The sequence below is a fragment of the Metopolophium dirhodum genome, chromosome 8 (genome assembly GCF_019925205.1).
Source record: "Metopolophium dirhodum isolate CAU chromosome 8, ASM1992520v1, whole genome shotgun sequence".
In the NCBI taxonomy this organism is placed as follows: Eukaryota; Metazoa; Arthropoda; class Insecta; order Hemiptera; family Aphididae; genus Metopolophium; species Metopolophium dirhodum.
The window spans coordinates 5,449,112-5,465,330 of NC_083567.1; the positions used below are offsets into that span (position 1 = coordinate 5,449,112).

The window sequence follows — 16,219 nt, forward strand, 5'->3', positions numbered from 1 at the left end:
GACACTGATAATAATTTACATCCGCACCACAGAATAACTGTTATCCGCACTCTGCAGTTCTGCCACGATTTAAGATAATGATATAGCTATATTGTAAACATAGACCTACAGCACGATTTAAGATATCTTAAATCGTGACCTACAGTAATATTGTAAATATACCTGCCCGTTAATTTAAGCCACAGACTATTATAGCACAAAATAGATTAAATTCCGATTATAGTCCGTACTCCGTGATTTGAGCCTGCTAAAGACCAACCAGTGTTAACAAATGGTGATGGGGACAGTTGGGTCCCGTGAACTATAGCCGTGGAACAACAGAAACAGAATACAGATTACAGAGATAGTGTGACTGATATAATATTATAAATTTTAATTTCTAGTATTTATTACATTATTATTTAGTCACGATTTCACGAACCAGGGACCGGACTTACTACTTACTAGAATATAGACTTGATTAATGGATCTAATGATATTATGTTCACGGATACCATCACTTTCACAGTAAAGTAAACTACCTACATTACATTATTGCAACAAAAATAAGTAAGAAAATACATTTATATTGAATTCAATAATATTTCAATTAAATTATATAATAACCAACTCAAAATTATTCCGTGATCATAATGATACAAAACACATTTCTTAAGTTGTATATTTTTATCAATCTTTGGTCCATATTATATTTATTAATTATTCTAGGACACGCCTAGCAATGTGTGAGGCTATTCTAATATTCAAAGCAATAGACATTTTTAGATGTTATATACAATTTAAACAAAGACTTAAAATGTTGTTGGATACACATAATATATTGTAGGCTAACAATGTGAAACTGTGAACTGCAGTATAGTGGGACTGTATTGATGATATTATAATTGTTTTTACTGTTTTTAGAAAAATATTGTTTTTACAATTATCCTACTTCAAAGAATCCAAAAATGCAGCGCGAAGACAAACAATTGGAACTGGTGCTTGAAAACTTCCAAAGTAAGTTGAACGAGTTCAAAGCTCAGATATACGCTCTTATATTCAAGTTAGAACATGAACGAGACAATGTCAACTGGACGACAGTACTTGATACTTTCGCTGTGTTCTCAACACAGTACACTGCCATCATGAAGTATCTTTCTTACGAGAAACTTCCGCAGTTGCGTAACTACAGTGTTCTGCCACTGATGTTGAATCCAGAGCGCGATGAAGATCTCGCTCGCATCACTGAAAATCGAGTGCCTGCCCTGTCCCACGACATTGTACCCGATTTCTTGCGTACCAAAACCGAACCAGAAGTGGAACATAAACTCATGCAGGTCACTAAAATGTATTATTTATATTCTACCCGCATTGTGTTCAATTAATGTGATTAAATTTGCTGACATTATAATATGTATAATTGATTCTGCAGGTTGAACACAAGGCAGGTGGTTTACAATTTGAAACGGCACAAAAACAGCTGGCAGCATTCAACAAGGTAGTTAATCATGTACTGGACCTTGTTTCTAAAGCCAGAGAAGAATGGGAAGTGGAAACTGGAGCTCGTGTTGGTATCGGCCAAACCTCATCAGTTGCAGACTTGCATACACTTGTGTCCGCTGTAAGCATGGGTAAAAATTTGAAACCGATGGTGCCACAAGTATCTCCTGGTGGTATGATGGTGCCCCCTACTGGTAGACCAGTTACTCCTAGCATGGGGCCAAATACACCACCAATGGGAATGATGCCTAAACCACCTCCTGGAATGAAGACCAATGTAAAGGCTGCTGGAGCACCTCATCCATATCGATGAAGCAATTTTTTTAATGCTATGTAATATTCTTCTTAATGTTTTATTAAATATTTTTTTTCATATCCATATCAATAATCGATACATTTTAATATAAATTAATATAACATACATATTATTACATTCTAATATTGTATAACAAGTGTAAATGTATTTTTATGAACATATTAATATAGTTTAAAAATGTACAGTTAATTTATTTATAAAATAAATAAAAATGATTTTGCAATAATTATATGTCTTACAGCAACTTAATTTTCTAATTTTAAATTAAATTTATCATATAATATAATGAGCTTTTTGTTCGGCTCTGTAACAGATGATCTAATAAAGAATTTTATTAATAATAAATAACATAATAATGTTATGAAATGTTCTGAAAAACTGGTATTTGATGTATTAATCTGAGGTCTAGAGGTCTTTACATGTCATATAAAAATCACTAAAAATTTAAAAAAAATATGAACAAACTGTTCATTCTTATACATATCTATTGACTATTATCATATGCTTATTGTATCTTCAGTTTATTTTGTGCTTCAGGTACAGATTCTATATTTTCTAACAAGAATTTTCAGTGTCCAGGATAAAAAAAAGAAGTAACCTAAATATTATTTTTTTACATTCTGAATGAAGCAATTAATGGATTGTGTGTTTTTTATTTTATGTTTATGTTTGTATTCATCTTTTGGGGAAATAAAATCATGATAGCAAATCGGAGTTAATTGGTTCATTACAGGTTCAATAGTTAAAATTTATTATTTTTAAAAATAACCGAGAAAAACAAAAAAAAATTAAGGAAAAACTAATTTTTACACAAAATTTGGGCATACTGGGTCTCTTTTAAAATTAAAAGCCTTAGGACTACAAAAACTATATTTCCCTAGGCGCCCCAGAAAACCTTCTTCCGTCACTGTAAATAAACAAATTAGCAACAATTTGACTAGATCGTGCAGAAGTATGCAGGATTTCTGTATTTATAAATTCAAAAATAAATATTATTATCATTTTATTTATCCCCCCTCGATTAGCAACAGATGAAGAAATTATCACAGTTGTCATGATCAGACATGATTGCTGGTAATCATCAATCAAGTTGAGCCAGATAAAGATAGGGATTACTGATGAGCATGAAGACAATTTTGGAACTGTACCTACCCCTCAATATCCAATGCTTATGCAGCATCAATGACTTGAAAAATTATATTACCTAATACCTATACAAAATATGAGAATACTTCAGAAGATGAAAGGTAAGAGTTATTTTTATTAGAAACTTTGATTATCACTTAATATTCTACAAAGTAATGATTATTTAAAAAAAATGGAATTCAAGTCTATAAAAATATATTGAATTATGTTTTAAGTAATATGTATCCATAAATACAGTATTAAATCTTCAATTTTAATTAATAATAATAAATAATATATACAAATACAGCGTTTTAATCTCAATCGTAAGTAAAATAAAATCCTCTGTATTTTTGTTTTACCCGCTATTAGCCAGATACAACAAATGCTTGTTGTATTCGTATATATTATTTACTGAATGAGTTCAACGCTGTTTCCTAACTTTTTCAGGCATATCCTGACTCCTGGGTATTGAACATCCTTAGCAGTCAGCATGATTATGTTAATATACTATCTATGTTATACAGTCATGTGTACTTATAGTGTACCTATATTACATTGAGTAGGAACCTACATATACACATGCGCCAATAGAGGGGCCTTTATGGCAAAGCCTCCTCAAACTTTTCGTACATTTTACTTAACGTTTGAACAGCTAATAGATATTCAATATCATTAAAATTTTAACTTTAAACACAGAATTAAAACTGTTTTATATTATCGATTTTTTTAATTGGTGTAAGAATAACTTAATAAGAATGTTGTATTAAATTTTTAACTTTTCAACTTACAAACAAAAATGCTATAATACATACATTGAAAAAAAATAGAATATTTTTGAAAATTATATAATTTAAATATTAAGCAAATATTTTGATTCTACAGTGGGTTAATAATTTTTGAATTACAACAAAAATATAAATATGATTATTTTTCCCGATGAACTGGTTTACTTATAATTGTTTTTGTTTGTTTACTTAAAGAAACTTACTATAGAATTTGTTGTAATTGAAAAAAAGTAGTCAATTGAGTGAAAAATTGATAAAAATTTTCTAACACCTTAGAACTAAAAGAGAAGAAAAACCAGACAAGTGCGAGTCGTGTTCCGTACCGTAATCTATAAACATGTTGGCAACACTGCTTATATTATATATTCTAAAATTTTTAGTATTTGTTGCTATAGCGGCAACAGAAATATATAATCTGTGAAAATTTCAAATTTACAACTTTCATGGGATACAGCCTGGTGACAGACGGACAGACAGACAGCGGAGCCTTAGTAATAGGGTCCAGTTTTACCTACGGAACCCTAAAAATAAATGGTAAATAATTTCTACCTTTTTTTTTTTATTAAAAATAGCTAAATATTCTCTGAAAAAATTTTGTTTTTGATTTTAGGGGATGGTGAGATATGGTTAAAAAATAATATGTGTAGGGTGGCGTAGAACATACAATATAATATATATCATCTACAGTTAGAACTCACAATAATATAAAATGGAAGTTAACATTTTATTGGAAAAATAAAGTGCATATAAATAGTACAATATTCTAATTTAGAATTGATACGCTTTATTGATTATTATTTATTAACTATAGATTATAGCTTAAATAAATGCTATAAATTAATTTTTATGGATAATCAATTTTATTTGTATACAATTATTATGACTTTTTGAGGAAAATTAAATCTAAGTTATTACATTAATGGAAAGTAGTAGTTTAGCTATATACGTTAAATACTTGAATGAATAACATAATAAATTCAATGAATATTTATAAATATTTTTAGTGGCACTCCGAGGTCTCAATATCTAATTTAGCTTCAATTTTTTAACTATATTTTATAATAAATATGAAAATATCCAGCAAAAATAATCTACGTTTTTGTACAATAAAACAACTTAACTTTAAATTAAATATATCAAGATAAAATTAAATTCTTAAACATTAATAATAAAAAATAATACATACATTTAAATAAACACTGTATACATAATAATTTAGTTTTTTTTAAAGCTTTTCAATATTGGATAAATATTATCGTATGCATCATAAATTTCTTGACGTACTTTGGCACCTGCAATCGTAATATTATTAAGATTAAATAACACAAATAAAGTTAACAGATAATATTTAATACCATAATTTATTATTATAAGTAATACAATTTTTTTAGTAACTAATTATAATTTAGTAGGAACTTTCAAATCAAACAAACTTATTTTTTGTGTTATGTGGTCCTTTGACATCAATAACAATAATTGGTAAAAAGTATAAAAGTAGTTTTTGTGTAAGTTACAATGATAAGTTACCTGTCAGTACAACTTTTCCAGAAACAAAAATCAGTAATACAATACGCGGTTTAACCATTCTGTAAATAAGTCCAGGAAAAAGTTCTGGTTCATAACTAAAAAAAAAAACATTTTATAGTATGTCCCTAAAGTCCCGTATCACCCTTAGTATCTCTGTGGAAAATCAATATATTTATATGCAGTTTTTAGCAGTAATAAGTATGAAAATTCTGATTGAATAGCATGAGTTTCGATTTTTTTTTTTAAATTCTAAAATTATCAAAAATATTTTTTAGGCAATTAAGTTTTTTTATTTCCAAGATAGCCGTTTTGTTGATCATATTTTTCAAAACAGTTCAAAAAAAAAAAATTTTAATTTAATGAAAATCAACCAAGTTAGGGCTAATTATTATTTCGAATTTCTGCCGAAAAATCAGTGTTTCAATTTCTGATTAAAGCATGCAAATCGTATTTTGCTAATGCCGTAAACATAGGAACTATAATTATTCTTAAAAATTCAAAATAATAATTAGTTCTAACTTAGGCAATTTTCATTAAACTTTAATATTTTTTTTTTGAACTGTTTTAAAAAATACGATCAATAAAACAGATATCTTGGAAATTTAAAAAACTTATTACCTAAAAAAAATTTTTGGTAATTTTTGATATTTTGAAAAAAAATTGAATATTATGTCATTTAATCAGATTTCTTCTTATTACTTATTACTGCAAAAAAACTGCATTTAAATATATTGATTTTCCTCGGAGATACTAAGGAGTAAGGGTGATACGGGACTTTTGGGACATACTGTATACCAAAATTACAAAACTAAGCAAAATAGCTAACATAGTTAACATAGCAGAATAAACTACCTGCTAAACTGGCCATGAGTGAGTACCAATCCCTCAAGACGTATAGGAAACTTCACATCACAACTGCCTACCATGTTTTGAATTTTAAAGTCTAAAAACTTGGCCTAATAATAGAAAATGGTTAAATGCAAATATAAAAAAGCATAATAATATTTTATTCAAGACTTAAGCAAGACTCACGGGAAAGCTGAGTTTTTGAATGATCCTAGCATATTTTCTTGCTGCCAGTCTGGAATCTTCTTCACTTTTTGCACCAGTACACACCATTTTACCAGAACTAAAGATTAGTGCTGTAGTACGTGGTTCACGTATTCTCATTATGACAGCTGCAAATCGTTTAGGGTTAAATTCAGCATTACGTGCATGTAAAGCAATAGTTTTCAGGTCAAGCCGACATCCAAGATTTACCGTCGACACTATATTCCTTGAAATAAAAATAAGAAAATAAAATTATGTAAATAATGCACTTAAATAAAAAAACAATAACTCACTGGAGTTGAGGTACAATTCCGGGATCAGCAGAAGCTGGTGTCATAGGTGTCATCGGGGCAGGCGTTGCTGGGTTTTGAATAGTTTGTAGCGCTGGGACAGTCGAAGAAGATGAACTGATGGACGTCAAAGATGGCATACTTTGATGTACCTAAATAGGAATCCTGGTATTAATGTCTGGTTAAAAAATAATACTACTGTTTAAATAAGTTGTTACAGGTGTTTGTGAATGCATCATGCTGTGTGGTGTGGCGTAACCCATGTTGTTTGTCTGATATATTTTATTCATCGACTGTTGTTGAGATGGCAGACTACTGGTACTCATGGCTAGACTTTGTGGTTGTAGCGGTGGCATTTGCATAATCTGCTGATCTTCTTCTGGTTGATGTACTGGGGTTCCAATACTGGGAATACTGAACCCCGGGCTCGGTAACATTTGATCCATTTTGGAATTACAGCACGTTTTCTTTAGCTATTAATAATATTAGGTAATAATAAAAAAAAGTAAATAACTACTACATTTTGGGGGTTGGATAGGACTGTAAGCCCCAACCCTGGATAATAGGTGGAGAAAAATACCAAGTATAACCGAATAACATAGTTACTAGGAATATAATCTCACTATATATTATAGTCAGTAGGTTAGTCACTACTTGAGAGCCTCGGAAAACATACAGCCTTCCAATATGGATCCACTCCGGATTGAGCATTCGAGCTGACATTGACTTCTTCAGCTCACTTACCCTAAATCTAGTCGGAGCGTCTACACTCTACGCTGTTCAACATTCAATGGTCCCCGGTAAACTAGCGGGCAGATGTCGACAGGAACAACACTTTTGCAGCTTTTGATCATTGAACCGCCAAATTCTGTAGATTACATAATTTGAAATAACGAAAGGTTTAATGGAACGAGAGTTATTTCCGGCGCCGACGAGACGAAAAACACCGAGGGTCCTCACACTGTTTATCGCAGAATTGCGGAAATACGACAACTGACCACAAAAACTTAACAAATATGAAATAATTCCAGCTCAAGAGTATTTAATATTTATACGAGAATTCGTGAATGATTATAGAAATATATTTGTTTGTACACATACCTGTTCTTTTTTAGTAATTTACTATTTACTATTCACTATATTTTTGTATCGCGATTCGCGGCGGTCGTCTTATCAGTTATCATCACAGTTGCCGCCCGCGGACAGTTTAAACCACGGTCTTCTTTAACCAAGACCATGGTTTGTACGGTAGCGCGCGCTTGACGAGCTGTGCGCGCCAAATATTAAATGTACTCGCCTTCAACATTATTACTACAGAATCACGTGCACAGAATAGATGATCTATTACGTATTTCCGTGTTATAACGACGAAATTTTAAGTCAAAGTAGCCGAACACGCTATGCATTTTGTGTGATCTTACATTGAACAGCGAAAAATGAAAATAATAATTCAACTATAGTTTTATAATTTATAATATCGTTAACTATTATTACTTTTTAGTACGGAAATGCCAACGGATTACCCGGGCAACCAGGATCACCTAGCTTTAGCTATATCGTGTAAAGAGCGTTCACAATAATTCCGAACCCGGCAGATCAAGTTACTCGTAGAGTATAACATCATAATATTAAATATTGAAAGATAAATATATAGGTATGTATATTAGATTAATGTATTAAACTCGTGCCAAGTTGTGTGATTGTGCGTTTGATATTGGGGTTGGTACTTACCAGTTTACAGTTACCAACAATTCACCGGAGTTGAGGGTTTTACCACGGCTGGTTTATTTAGCCATGGGTTCTACGAATTCACAGTATTATAATTAAATTAAAATTGTATAATTATTAGTATTACCTTGACACCGCCATATGTCCATCGGTTTTAACTTTTTAAGTCTTTGTCGTCCGCGATAACGTATATTTACACTCGCCGAGACTCGACTTGGAACAGTTGGAACGCATACCGAGATGATGGACTCTTCAATTAGTGGCGGTCCGAGTTCTAGCAACCGTCATAATCCATACGGCCGAAGCTTGGGACTTCAACCGACGACCGCGTAATTATATTTTCCAACGACTTTTGTACTGATCGATTTGTTTAGTTTTTTGTCGACCTATCCGTTGTTGTGCCTCCTTAGAGTGCTCGAATTGGTGAGGGGGGGGGGGGGGAGTCGCAAGGGGGCGCAACTGTTTTACACTACTATTTTTTATTCTTTTTTTGCGTTCACCAATTATGTTTTCTTACTTAGACGGGGGAAGGCACAAACTAATGGCCGAAATAATTTTTATTTAAATGGGGATTTATATTTTATTCATAATATTGCACCTAATGAATTTTACAATTTTTAATATTAGCTTATTATTACTTTCTTGATTTTTAATCAAATAAGTATGGTAATTGAAATGAAAAAGTCTGAATTTTGAAAACTTCAAGAATTTGTTTTAAATAGGAAAATAATAAATATGTAACTCATTAATGATAAGTAGGTGGGTAATTTAGCTAGCTTTAATATAAAATAATAAATATTGATGAGAGAGATCTGATATCACACCCAAGCGGTATAACTACTTGAATCCATAAAAACGACGGCGTGAACAGTCCCAAAATTTCTATTTTTTAAGTTTTCTCCTAAACTATGATAGCTAGAAAGTTGGTTGATAACTCATTAAAAAGGGATTATCAAGTAGATATTAAATGTGAAATTCAAATTTTTAAAAAAAAATTATTTAATTCTTCACAGATAAAAAAAGAGATTTTTTTCGCTAGATTTTCATTTAGCGAGGTAGATTTCTGAAACTGGAGAATGGATTTCGTTGTTTGGGGTCTTGTTAGATTCACATTGGCTAGGAGAAGTGCAGTGAAGATTTTCTGAACATTATCTCCAATCGTTAGTTCACTACAAAGCTGTAAAGCTGAAAAACATCAAAAAACGCCCGATAAAATTTGTTTTAATTTTTTGTTATGTAGTGTAGTAAATTAACTATTAAAGATAAAATTCTGAAAATCTTAACTGCACTTCTCCTAACCAATGTGAATCTAACAAGACCCCAAACAACAAAATCCGCTCTCTGGTTTCGGAGATCTATCTCTTAAATGAGAATGAAAATTATTTTTTGTGAGGCTGTTCACACCGAAATTTTTCTGGATACCGTTTGAGTGTGATATCAGTTAATACATTTCTAAAAATTAAAAATCAAGAAAGTTTACAAGTAATTACATTTCTTGTTTCTAATGTGAATACACACAGCCTTTTACATTAATTTAATAGGTAAATTGTTTTAGTGCTGGTTTTCAAAGAATACAATTTTATCTTTTTTTTTGGTGTTAGGTTTTGCTAATGAATTTTTTTTAATTATGTAGATTGACATTGTCCACTCCCAGTACTGTTCACAATCATAGCAACAAGCCCAATGATGAATCCAAAGAAGTTATCGACGAGGGCAAGAAGCTTTTGGTTGGAAGTGTTAAACAAGTGGCGCGTTGGTGCAGATTGTTATCGTTTTTGGAACCGACCAAAATTATTTACCAAGTATTTGGTACATATTATTATTCATTGTTATAAAATCTTTCCAATACCTATAATATATTATATATACTTGGTTAGTGTATTAATGAGTTGTCCAATTTTAATATTAATTAGAATTTGAAGAATAATTACTCTGTAGTTTCTAATATATTTTTCGGGATGGATATTAAAATATTTTAGTTTTAGGAGTTATGGATTTGGTAAAAACTGGCAGCAATAAATGTGAAAAAATATTTTGTTTGCGCAGCGAACAGAAAAAATCTGGAATAGTATGTGTATTTTATGAAATAGATAGAAAAATGCCTAATATATCTAAAGGAACATTAGTATTGTGAGTGTTATTTATATTTAATTTATTATAATTTAATATATATATTATATGATAAAAACAAAAAACCTAAGTTAAACTGATATTACTGCAGAGGGTTTAAATAGTTATATCACACACTGATATTGAAAATGTAGCCTGAAATTTTACGTGGATTTATTAATAGGTGTACTGGTCATGTAAAAGGAAAAAATAAATTGCAAGTATTCACTATTCGAGAAATACATGAAGACAAAACTTCATTCGACAGAATATCTTTAGTCAGCCATTGGACAATTAATGATATTTTAATATATAAGGTCTAAGTATTATTATAAGCAGTTAAAATTGTAAATTATTTTTTATTTTTTGATTCTATAGAAAAATAATTTGATTTATTTAAAATTAATAATTTTCTTGGTAAGTATATATTAGTATAATGTATAAACAAATAATAAGATTAGTGTTTAAAAAATAAAATTTATATTTATTATTTATAAATTTATAATCTATCACTTAAATCACTACCATTTTCTTTTTTATTGGCTATTCTTGAGCCAAATTGTAGAGCTCGTTTTGGTAAACAGGCTGCATTTATAAGTCCCAATTTGAACGCTGCTAATCGTAACAATAGCTTTTCACCCAAGTTGATCGGATATGGTTCTTTTGGCCAGCACCTAAAATATTTTCATTAATACAAAAAATAAATTTCCAACTATTATTTATGTAATTAAATATAATAACCGTTGCCATGGTGAAAGTCCTCTAATATATTCTACAAAATTTTCATCTAAATATGGTGTACGTAGCTGACGACCATGGTCACAACACACACGGTTATCTCGACCTAGATTACGTGATGGTATTTTGGAAAAATCTTTATCTAATTCTTCATTTAGTGACTGCCAACCATGTCGCTGCAGAATTTTTCTATACCTTGTATACCCGCCCAATAGCTCATCTGCACCCATTCCAGACAATAACACCTGTGTAATTTAAATTATATTATGAACATTGAACAATACCTAATTATTTAAATTTTGTAATCAATTTGAAAATATTTTAGTTTCACTATAAAACTTTTAACAAATAATAATTTTTATTAGCTATCACTATAAAAATGAGATTAATTTTATAATTTTAAGATGTTTGTTGATTAATTCTAATTTTAATTAGATTTTGGACAAATAATTATCAGAATCCAGAATTTCTAAATGTATGATTATAATTAATTTTTTTGTTCATATTAAGTGGGTACTCTTAGATTAGAGTATCTTAATAGTAATTGATACATTGAGATTTAATTTTTGATGGTATTCTATAATCATCCTGAAACATGTTAACCATGCACAAAATATTCTAATAGTGGTAATAGAATAGTGTGTGTGAGGAGTGTTATTTAATCTATTTTGTATTTTCAATTGTACCTAGCTTTAAAATTAACTGTTGACAACTTTTATCTAAAATTGATTTATTAATGAATTTTTTTTTCTTATTTAACAATTTTCTGATGGGGGGTACAAGTATACAACCCCTTAACCTGCTCAGGATACGTTTCTAGAGTAGAGTACAGAATAATTTTGCAATATTACATGTATATAAGATAGATGACTCATTTCCCCGTTGCACTCTCTAGATAAAGTAATAATTTAATAAATCAACTAAGAAATATAATACATGCTTCTGCTCACCTTTAAAAATGTTAATTAGTTAAAGCCTAATAAGAATTAAAAGATTAAAAGTTGAAATTAGAAGTTCCAATACTGAACTACACAGTGTTTCTAATAAACTATCTTTAACATATTATATTTAGATAAATGTAATAATTTGATTATAAGTCATAAGACAATGAAAAACTATGTACACATCAAACTATTTAAGCTAGTATAATATTATGATATTTAAATTACTTACTCGAGCAGGGGTTTTATAAGATTTTCCATTACATTTGCCAAGTCCTCGAGAGGCAAACCATAAGGAACAACCAAGGCTATCATCTAGGACGGTTTTTAAAGGATAAATGAGATGGCGTATAGTGTCAAAACGTTTTTGTTGCAATTCAACACTGGAAATATCTATCTAAATATATATCCAATGTTTAAAAAAAATATAATGTAATTGTATTTTTTTCATTATGGGTATTTATAAATTTGTACTAGTAAAATGTCACTCACTTTTATTAAATTCCATCGTCTAGTTGGACACAAAGTTTTTAACTCTTCTAATGTATTTAAACATGTTTGCCTATCTGGGCATTCAAAATTGCCAGAGTTTGCTGGTCTTTCAAATGAAACATTTAACAAATCGATTGGTTCATCAGATTCTACATATTTGGAAGCTAATAGAGCTAGTAATGCCGAATCTATACCTCCTGAAAATAAAATAGCAATTTTTGCATGATCACATTTGAACTCGCACATTTTACAAGCCTTTGGATTGATTGTTGTTCTTTTTTCAACTGACTGAGACAAATAGTGAATCAGATTACTGACATTCTTACAAAATTCTTGGTGCAATAATAGCTCAGACATGTTTAATTTATCATTTTGTTGTAATATAGAGTCTTCAGGATTTGTAACATGTTGAACACGGGTCTGTTTAAAATATTGCAATTCATTTGGAATGTTGTAATCACAATCAAAACGTGTGTGTGACCACTGGTATAATTGAGGTTCTGAAACGTTAACAAACAATCAATGACAACTCACATATTATTAAAACAATATTTAGACATTTATGTACCGAGTATACACGCATTCAAATCAAATCTGAACAATCCAATAGCTGGTACTTCTTCTAGATCTGCAATGTCTTTGTGTCCAACTGAAGTGACTATCAGTTTGTCTGCACTGATGTTCCATAACAAACTGATGCGGCCTATTGGATCTCTACCGACCCACAAAACTTGTTGTTCACAGTCGTAATAGATAATGGAATATGGGCCGTGGACAGAAGTCATAAACAGTTCCATGCTGCCTCCATCGCACAGAAAATCTGATATTATTTTTGTATCGCTGTCTTTAATACTAGCGTTCATCTGGTAATAGGACTTTTTAATAATATATGTGTATATATTATTATATATTATATAATATATATGTCGAGTATATAATATTTTATTCATCGTATTCGACTCACCGTCAGATTCCAACTGTACGCGTCGCCATTCCATAGTAATATATTTCCCTTTCTATCAATATATGGCTGACCGGTCGGACGCTCTCCTTGAGTCCACAGTATGTTTCCCGAGAACAACGCAGTGTAGCCGTTGACGTTGACCTGATGAGTGGAACCCACGTCCGGGCCTCTCTTCTGCAGCGACGATCTACACTTGCTAATCTGCGGACAAAACGGGGCTAGGAAATCTAATTTGAATTAAATGGCCAGTGTGCAAAAGCAGCAGTCGCAGTGGAAGCCAGTAATTTACCTCACCGCATGCGGCGGACCCTTTGACGAACGAACAAAATATACCGCACATGACGAGATCGTAGGTACCTACACCGAACAACGTCGCGGATTTGTATCAAGGGACTGGGAACAAGTCAAAGGATGCTCATCAACGGATAGCGATGTCGGCACAGTGGCTACCTATTTATTTGTTGGGCGAATTTTTCGCAATATGCGTCTTACCAGCAACAAGGCCGCGTACCGTAAGTAGATGAAATTAATGTATAAGCTACAGGTGGGTATACTTTTTATCTCGCGAAAAACGATTGACCCATCATTACGGCGTCGTGGTCGTTATCGATCGCCGAGACGGAAAATGCGTCGTGAATCGTGATGTAATATTGCTGAAACGTCGGAAATAATAATTTTTTGGATCGGTAATATTCGGTGTCGGTACTCGGTACCGCGTTCGGCAATATTACGATTTGCGAAGAACTGCTTATCAGTAAGTTAACAAGTATCAACCATAGAGTAATCAAGGTGTATTGATACAATTATACACCTTATATATTTTATCAATTATACACCTTGAGAGTAATATTACTCTATGGTATCAACGTACACCGCCAACCGCTTATCTCGGCAATCACGAGTTTGGCACTTTGGCAGTGACCGCCGATGACCGTTTATACTTTTACAGTACGTCCTGTCCTAATGTACAATCGTCAATCATGACAAATTAGTAGGTATTTACTATATAGTAAAATAATATGCCTAAATTTATTATTATTGTTGACCATAATTATAGATAACTATAACTATAATATAGACAATATAGCTCGCCCATAAGGAGTGGCACCAGCGACCAGCCTGACCATAATTCCCAAAGCCCATTAGCCCAGCGGCGCGCGCGTTAACTGCAAGTTGACCCATTGGCATATAATATAATCATAAATATAAAATAATAATATAAACTACCTACCTATATAAAATATATTACCCATTTTTATGGTATATATAATTATAAGCAGATAAACTATGAAGATTAAAGATTATGTTTATAAATTAATAATACATATTATAACGATGTAGATAATAATAATATGTTTTTCTACGACGTTTTGGCCTAGATGGCTAGATTTGTTGGATGGGTGGTAATGCGAATAGGTGAATCAGGACGAATTTGTATAACATAACCTGTACTCGTACCACGGATTAAGATAGCCTAACTAAGACAGATGGCTCGTACTCAGTGGCGTAAATTGAGTCCAATTTCTGGTGGTGCAGACTGCAGAGACATATTCTAGACCTATAATTTCCTACACACCAATAATCCAACTTCCTAAGTAAAATCTTTCCCAATAAAAACTATATATTTCTTTAAATAATTTATTAATTATAATTATAATAATTATTAATTATTTATTTTTACTTTAATTTATTATTATAATATTAATAAAAAAAAAAAGGTGGGCTAATGGGTGTCGCTCTCCTGTACGCCTCTCCTGTACTATAAGTGGGTCACTGTAATGGATGGTTTTAAATTTGAATTCAATGATATAATATCATTGTATAAGAAAAAGGATTCTGAGCGAAAACAGTCAGTCAGCCTATGATATTACCAAGTATATTTTATGATATTATTGTGAATAAAGTAATTTATATAATTACCTATTTACGTGGAACCTTGATTAAAATTTTCAATCCTTAGCTATATAAGTTGAACATTTTATACATTTTTAACTACAAAATAATTAATACATTTTAAATTTGATACATATTGTCCAAATTCGAACTTTAAATCATTATAAAAAAAAAATTGTGCCTATGTATTTTCAATATTTTTCAACTGCTATTGTAACAATATATCAGGAGCCTTGCATACTATTTTCACGCTTTTCTACCCAACAAATAAAATTTTATTGATATTAATAGAAAAAAAAAACTAAAAAATTGAGAACCAACAATGTCCGTAAACAGCTCAAAAAGAATCAAATTATTTTCAAAATTGTATCGTGTATAGAAAATGCTAATATAAACATTCAGTGAAATTTTCTACAGTCATACGTTTTTTAATTACAACAAAATAAGAAAATCGTTACACGAGAAATCGAGTGAATATCAAATGTTGTAAAAATATGAATTTCAAACGCTCATAAAAATTTAATTTGTAGACATTTTTTTTTTGATAAAGGTAGATAAACTTATGGATAATCTTGTATTACATTTTCAAATCTTAGATTGAAAAAGAAAAATTTTTATGAATTCTCAACTCAAAATAATTCGTCGAAAACCGATTTTGCTTAAAATTTCCCATTTTTCCTTAATTGTTATGTTGTTTTTCCCGGCGGCTTATTAAAACTATTGAGAATTTTAAAATTTGATTCAATACGACGTCTTGCTGTCGTCTGACATTTGACTTT

General features: G+C 30.8%; 4 protein-coding genes and 1 long non-coding RNA gene across 10 annotated transcripts; 3 read left to right on the forward strand and 2 right to left on the reverse strand.

The window, feature by feature from the left end:
- The first annotated feature begins 153 nt into the window (after nucleotides 1–153).
- On the forward strand, nucleotides 154–2,021 carry LOC132950813 (mediator of RNA polymerase II transcription subunit 8). Of its 2 annotated transcripts, none has more exons than XM_061022396.1 (3): nucleotides 154–348; nucleotides 904–1,316; nucleotides 1,412–2,021. In XM_061022396.1, exons 2-3 carry the CDS (start codon nucleotides 948–950, stop codon nucleotides 1,790–1,792), a joined length of 750 nt encoding a protein of 249 aa, XP_060878379.1. In that variant the 5' UTR covers nucleotides 154–348; nucleotides 904–947; the 3' UTR covers nucleotides 1,793–2,021. The 2 variants fall into 2 exon arrangements, with proteins under 2 accessions (XP_060878379.1, XP_060878378.1); XM_061022395.1 differs by having other exon boundaries at nucleotides 212–549.
- A 418-nt stretch (nucleotides 2,022–2,439) lies between these two features.
- LOC132950815 (uncharacterized) lies at nucleotides 2,440–4,454 on the forward strand. The gene is made up of 3 exons (XR_009665249.1): nucleotides 2,440–3,042; nucleotides 3,985–4,242; nucleotides 4,319–4,454. It is a non-coding gene; the product is annotated as an uncharacterized LOC132950815 (long non-coding RNA).
- A 32-nt stretch (nucleotides 4,455–4,486) lies between these two features.
- LOC132950812 (uncharacterized) lies at nucleotides 4,487–7,762 on the reverse strand. Of its 4 annotated transcripts, XM_061022392.1 has the most exons (8): nucleotides 7,677–7,762; nucleotides 7,320–7,443; nucleotides 6,794–7,048; nucleotides 6,579–6,727; nucleotides 6,268–6,511; nucleotides 6,088–6,191; nucleotides 5,236–5,330; nucleotides 4,487–5,000 (listed from the first exon to the last, which is right to left on the reverse strand). In XM_061022392.1, the coding sequence occupies exons 3-8, from the start codon at nucleotides 7,019–7,021 to the stop codon at nucleotides 4,924–4,926; spliced, it is 897 nt and encodes a 298-aa protein (XP_060878375.1). In that variant the 5' UTR covers nucleotides 7,022–7,048; nucleotides 7,320–7,443; nucleotides 7,677–7,762; the 3' UTR covers nucleotides 4,487–4,923. The 4 variants fall into 4 exon arrangements, with proteins under 4 accessions (XP_060878375.1, XP_060878376.1, XP_060878374.1 ...); XM_061022393.1 differs by having other exon boundaries at nucleotides 7,199–7,697; XM_061022391.1 differs by having other exon boundaries at nucleotides 7,320–7,695.
- Nucleotides 7,763–7,872: 110 nt separating this feature from the next.
- Nucleotides 7,873–10,869, forward strand: LOC132950814 (spermatogenesis-associated protein 22-like). The gene is made up of 4 exons (XM_061022397.1): nucleotides 7,873–8,632; nucleotides 9,937–10,112; nucleotides 10,289–10,433; nucleotides 10,597–10,869. Exons 1-4 carry the CDS (start codon nucleotides 8,544–8,546, stop codon nucleotides 10,733–10,735), a joined length of 549 nt encoding a protein of 182 aa, XP_060878380.1. The 5' UTR covers nucleotides 7,873–8,543; the 3' UTR covers nucleotides 10,736–10,869.
- Nucleotides 10,870–10,875: 6 nt separating this feature from the next.
- Nucleotides 10,876–14,360, reverse strand: LOC132950811 (asparagine synthetase domain-containing protein CG17486). Of its 2 annotated transcripts, none has more exons than XM_061022389.1 (7): nucleotides 13,837–14,360; nucleotides 13,548–13,748; nucleotides 13,152–13,458; nucleotides 12,584–13,083; nucleotides 12,324–12,488; nucleotides 11,154–11,395; nucleotides 10,876–11,086 (listed from the first exon to the last, which is right to left on the reverse strand). In XM_061022389.1, exons 1-7 carry the CDS (start codon nucleotides 13,885–13,887, stop codon nucleotides 10,912–10,914), a joined length of 1,641 nt encoding a protein of 546 aa, XP_060878372.1. In that variant the 5' UTR covers nucleotides 13,888–14,360; the 3' UTR covers nucleotides 10,876–10,911. The 2 variants fall into 2 exon arrangements, with proteins under 2 accessions (XP_060878372.1, XP_060878373.1); XM_061022390.1 differs by having other exon boundaries at nucleotides 13,152–13,446; nucleotides 13,837–14,357.
- Nucleotides 14,361–16,219: the final 1,859 nt, after the last annotated feature.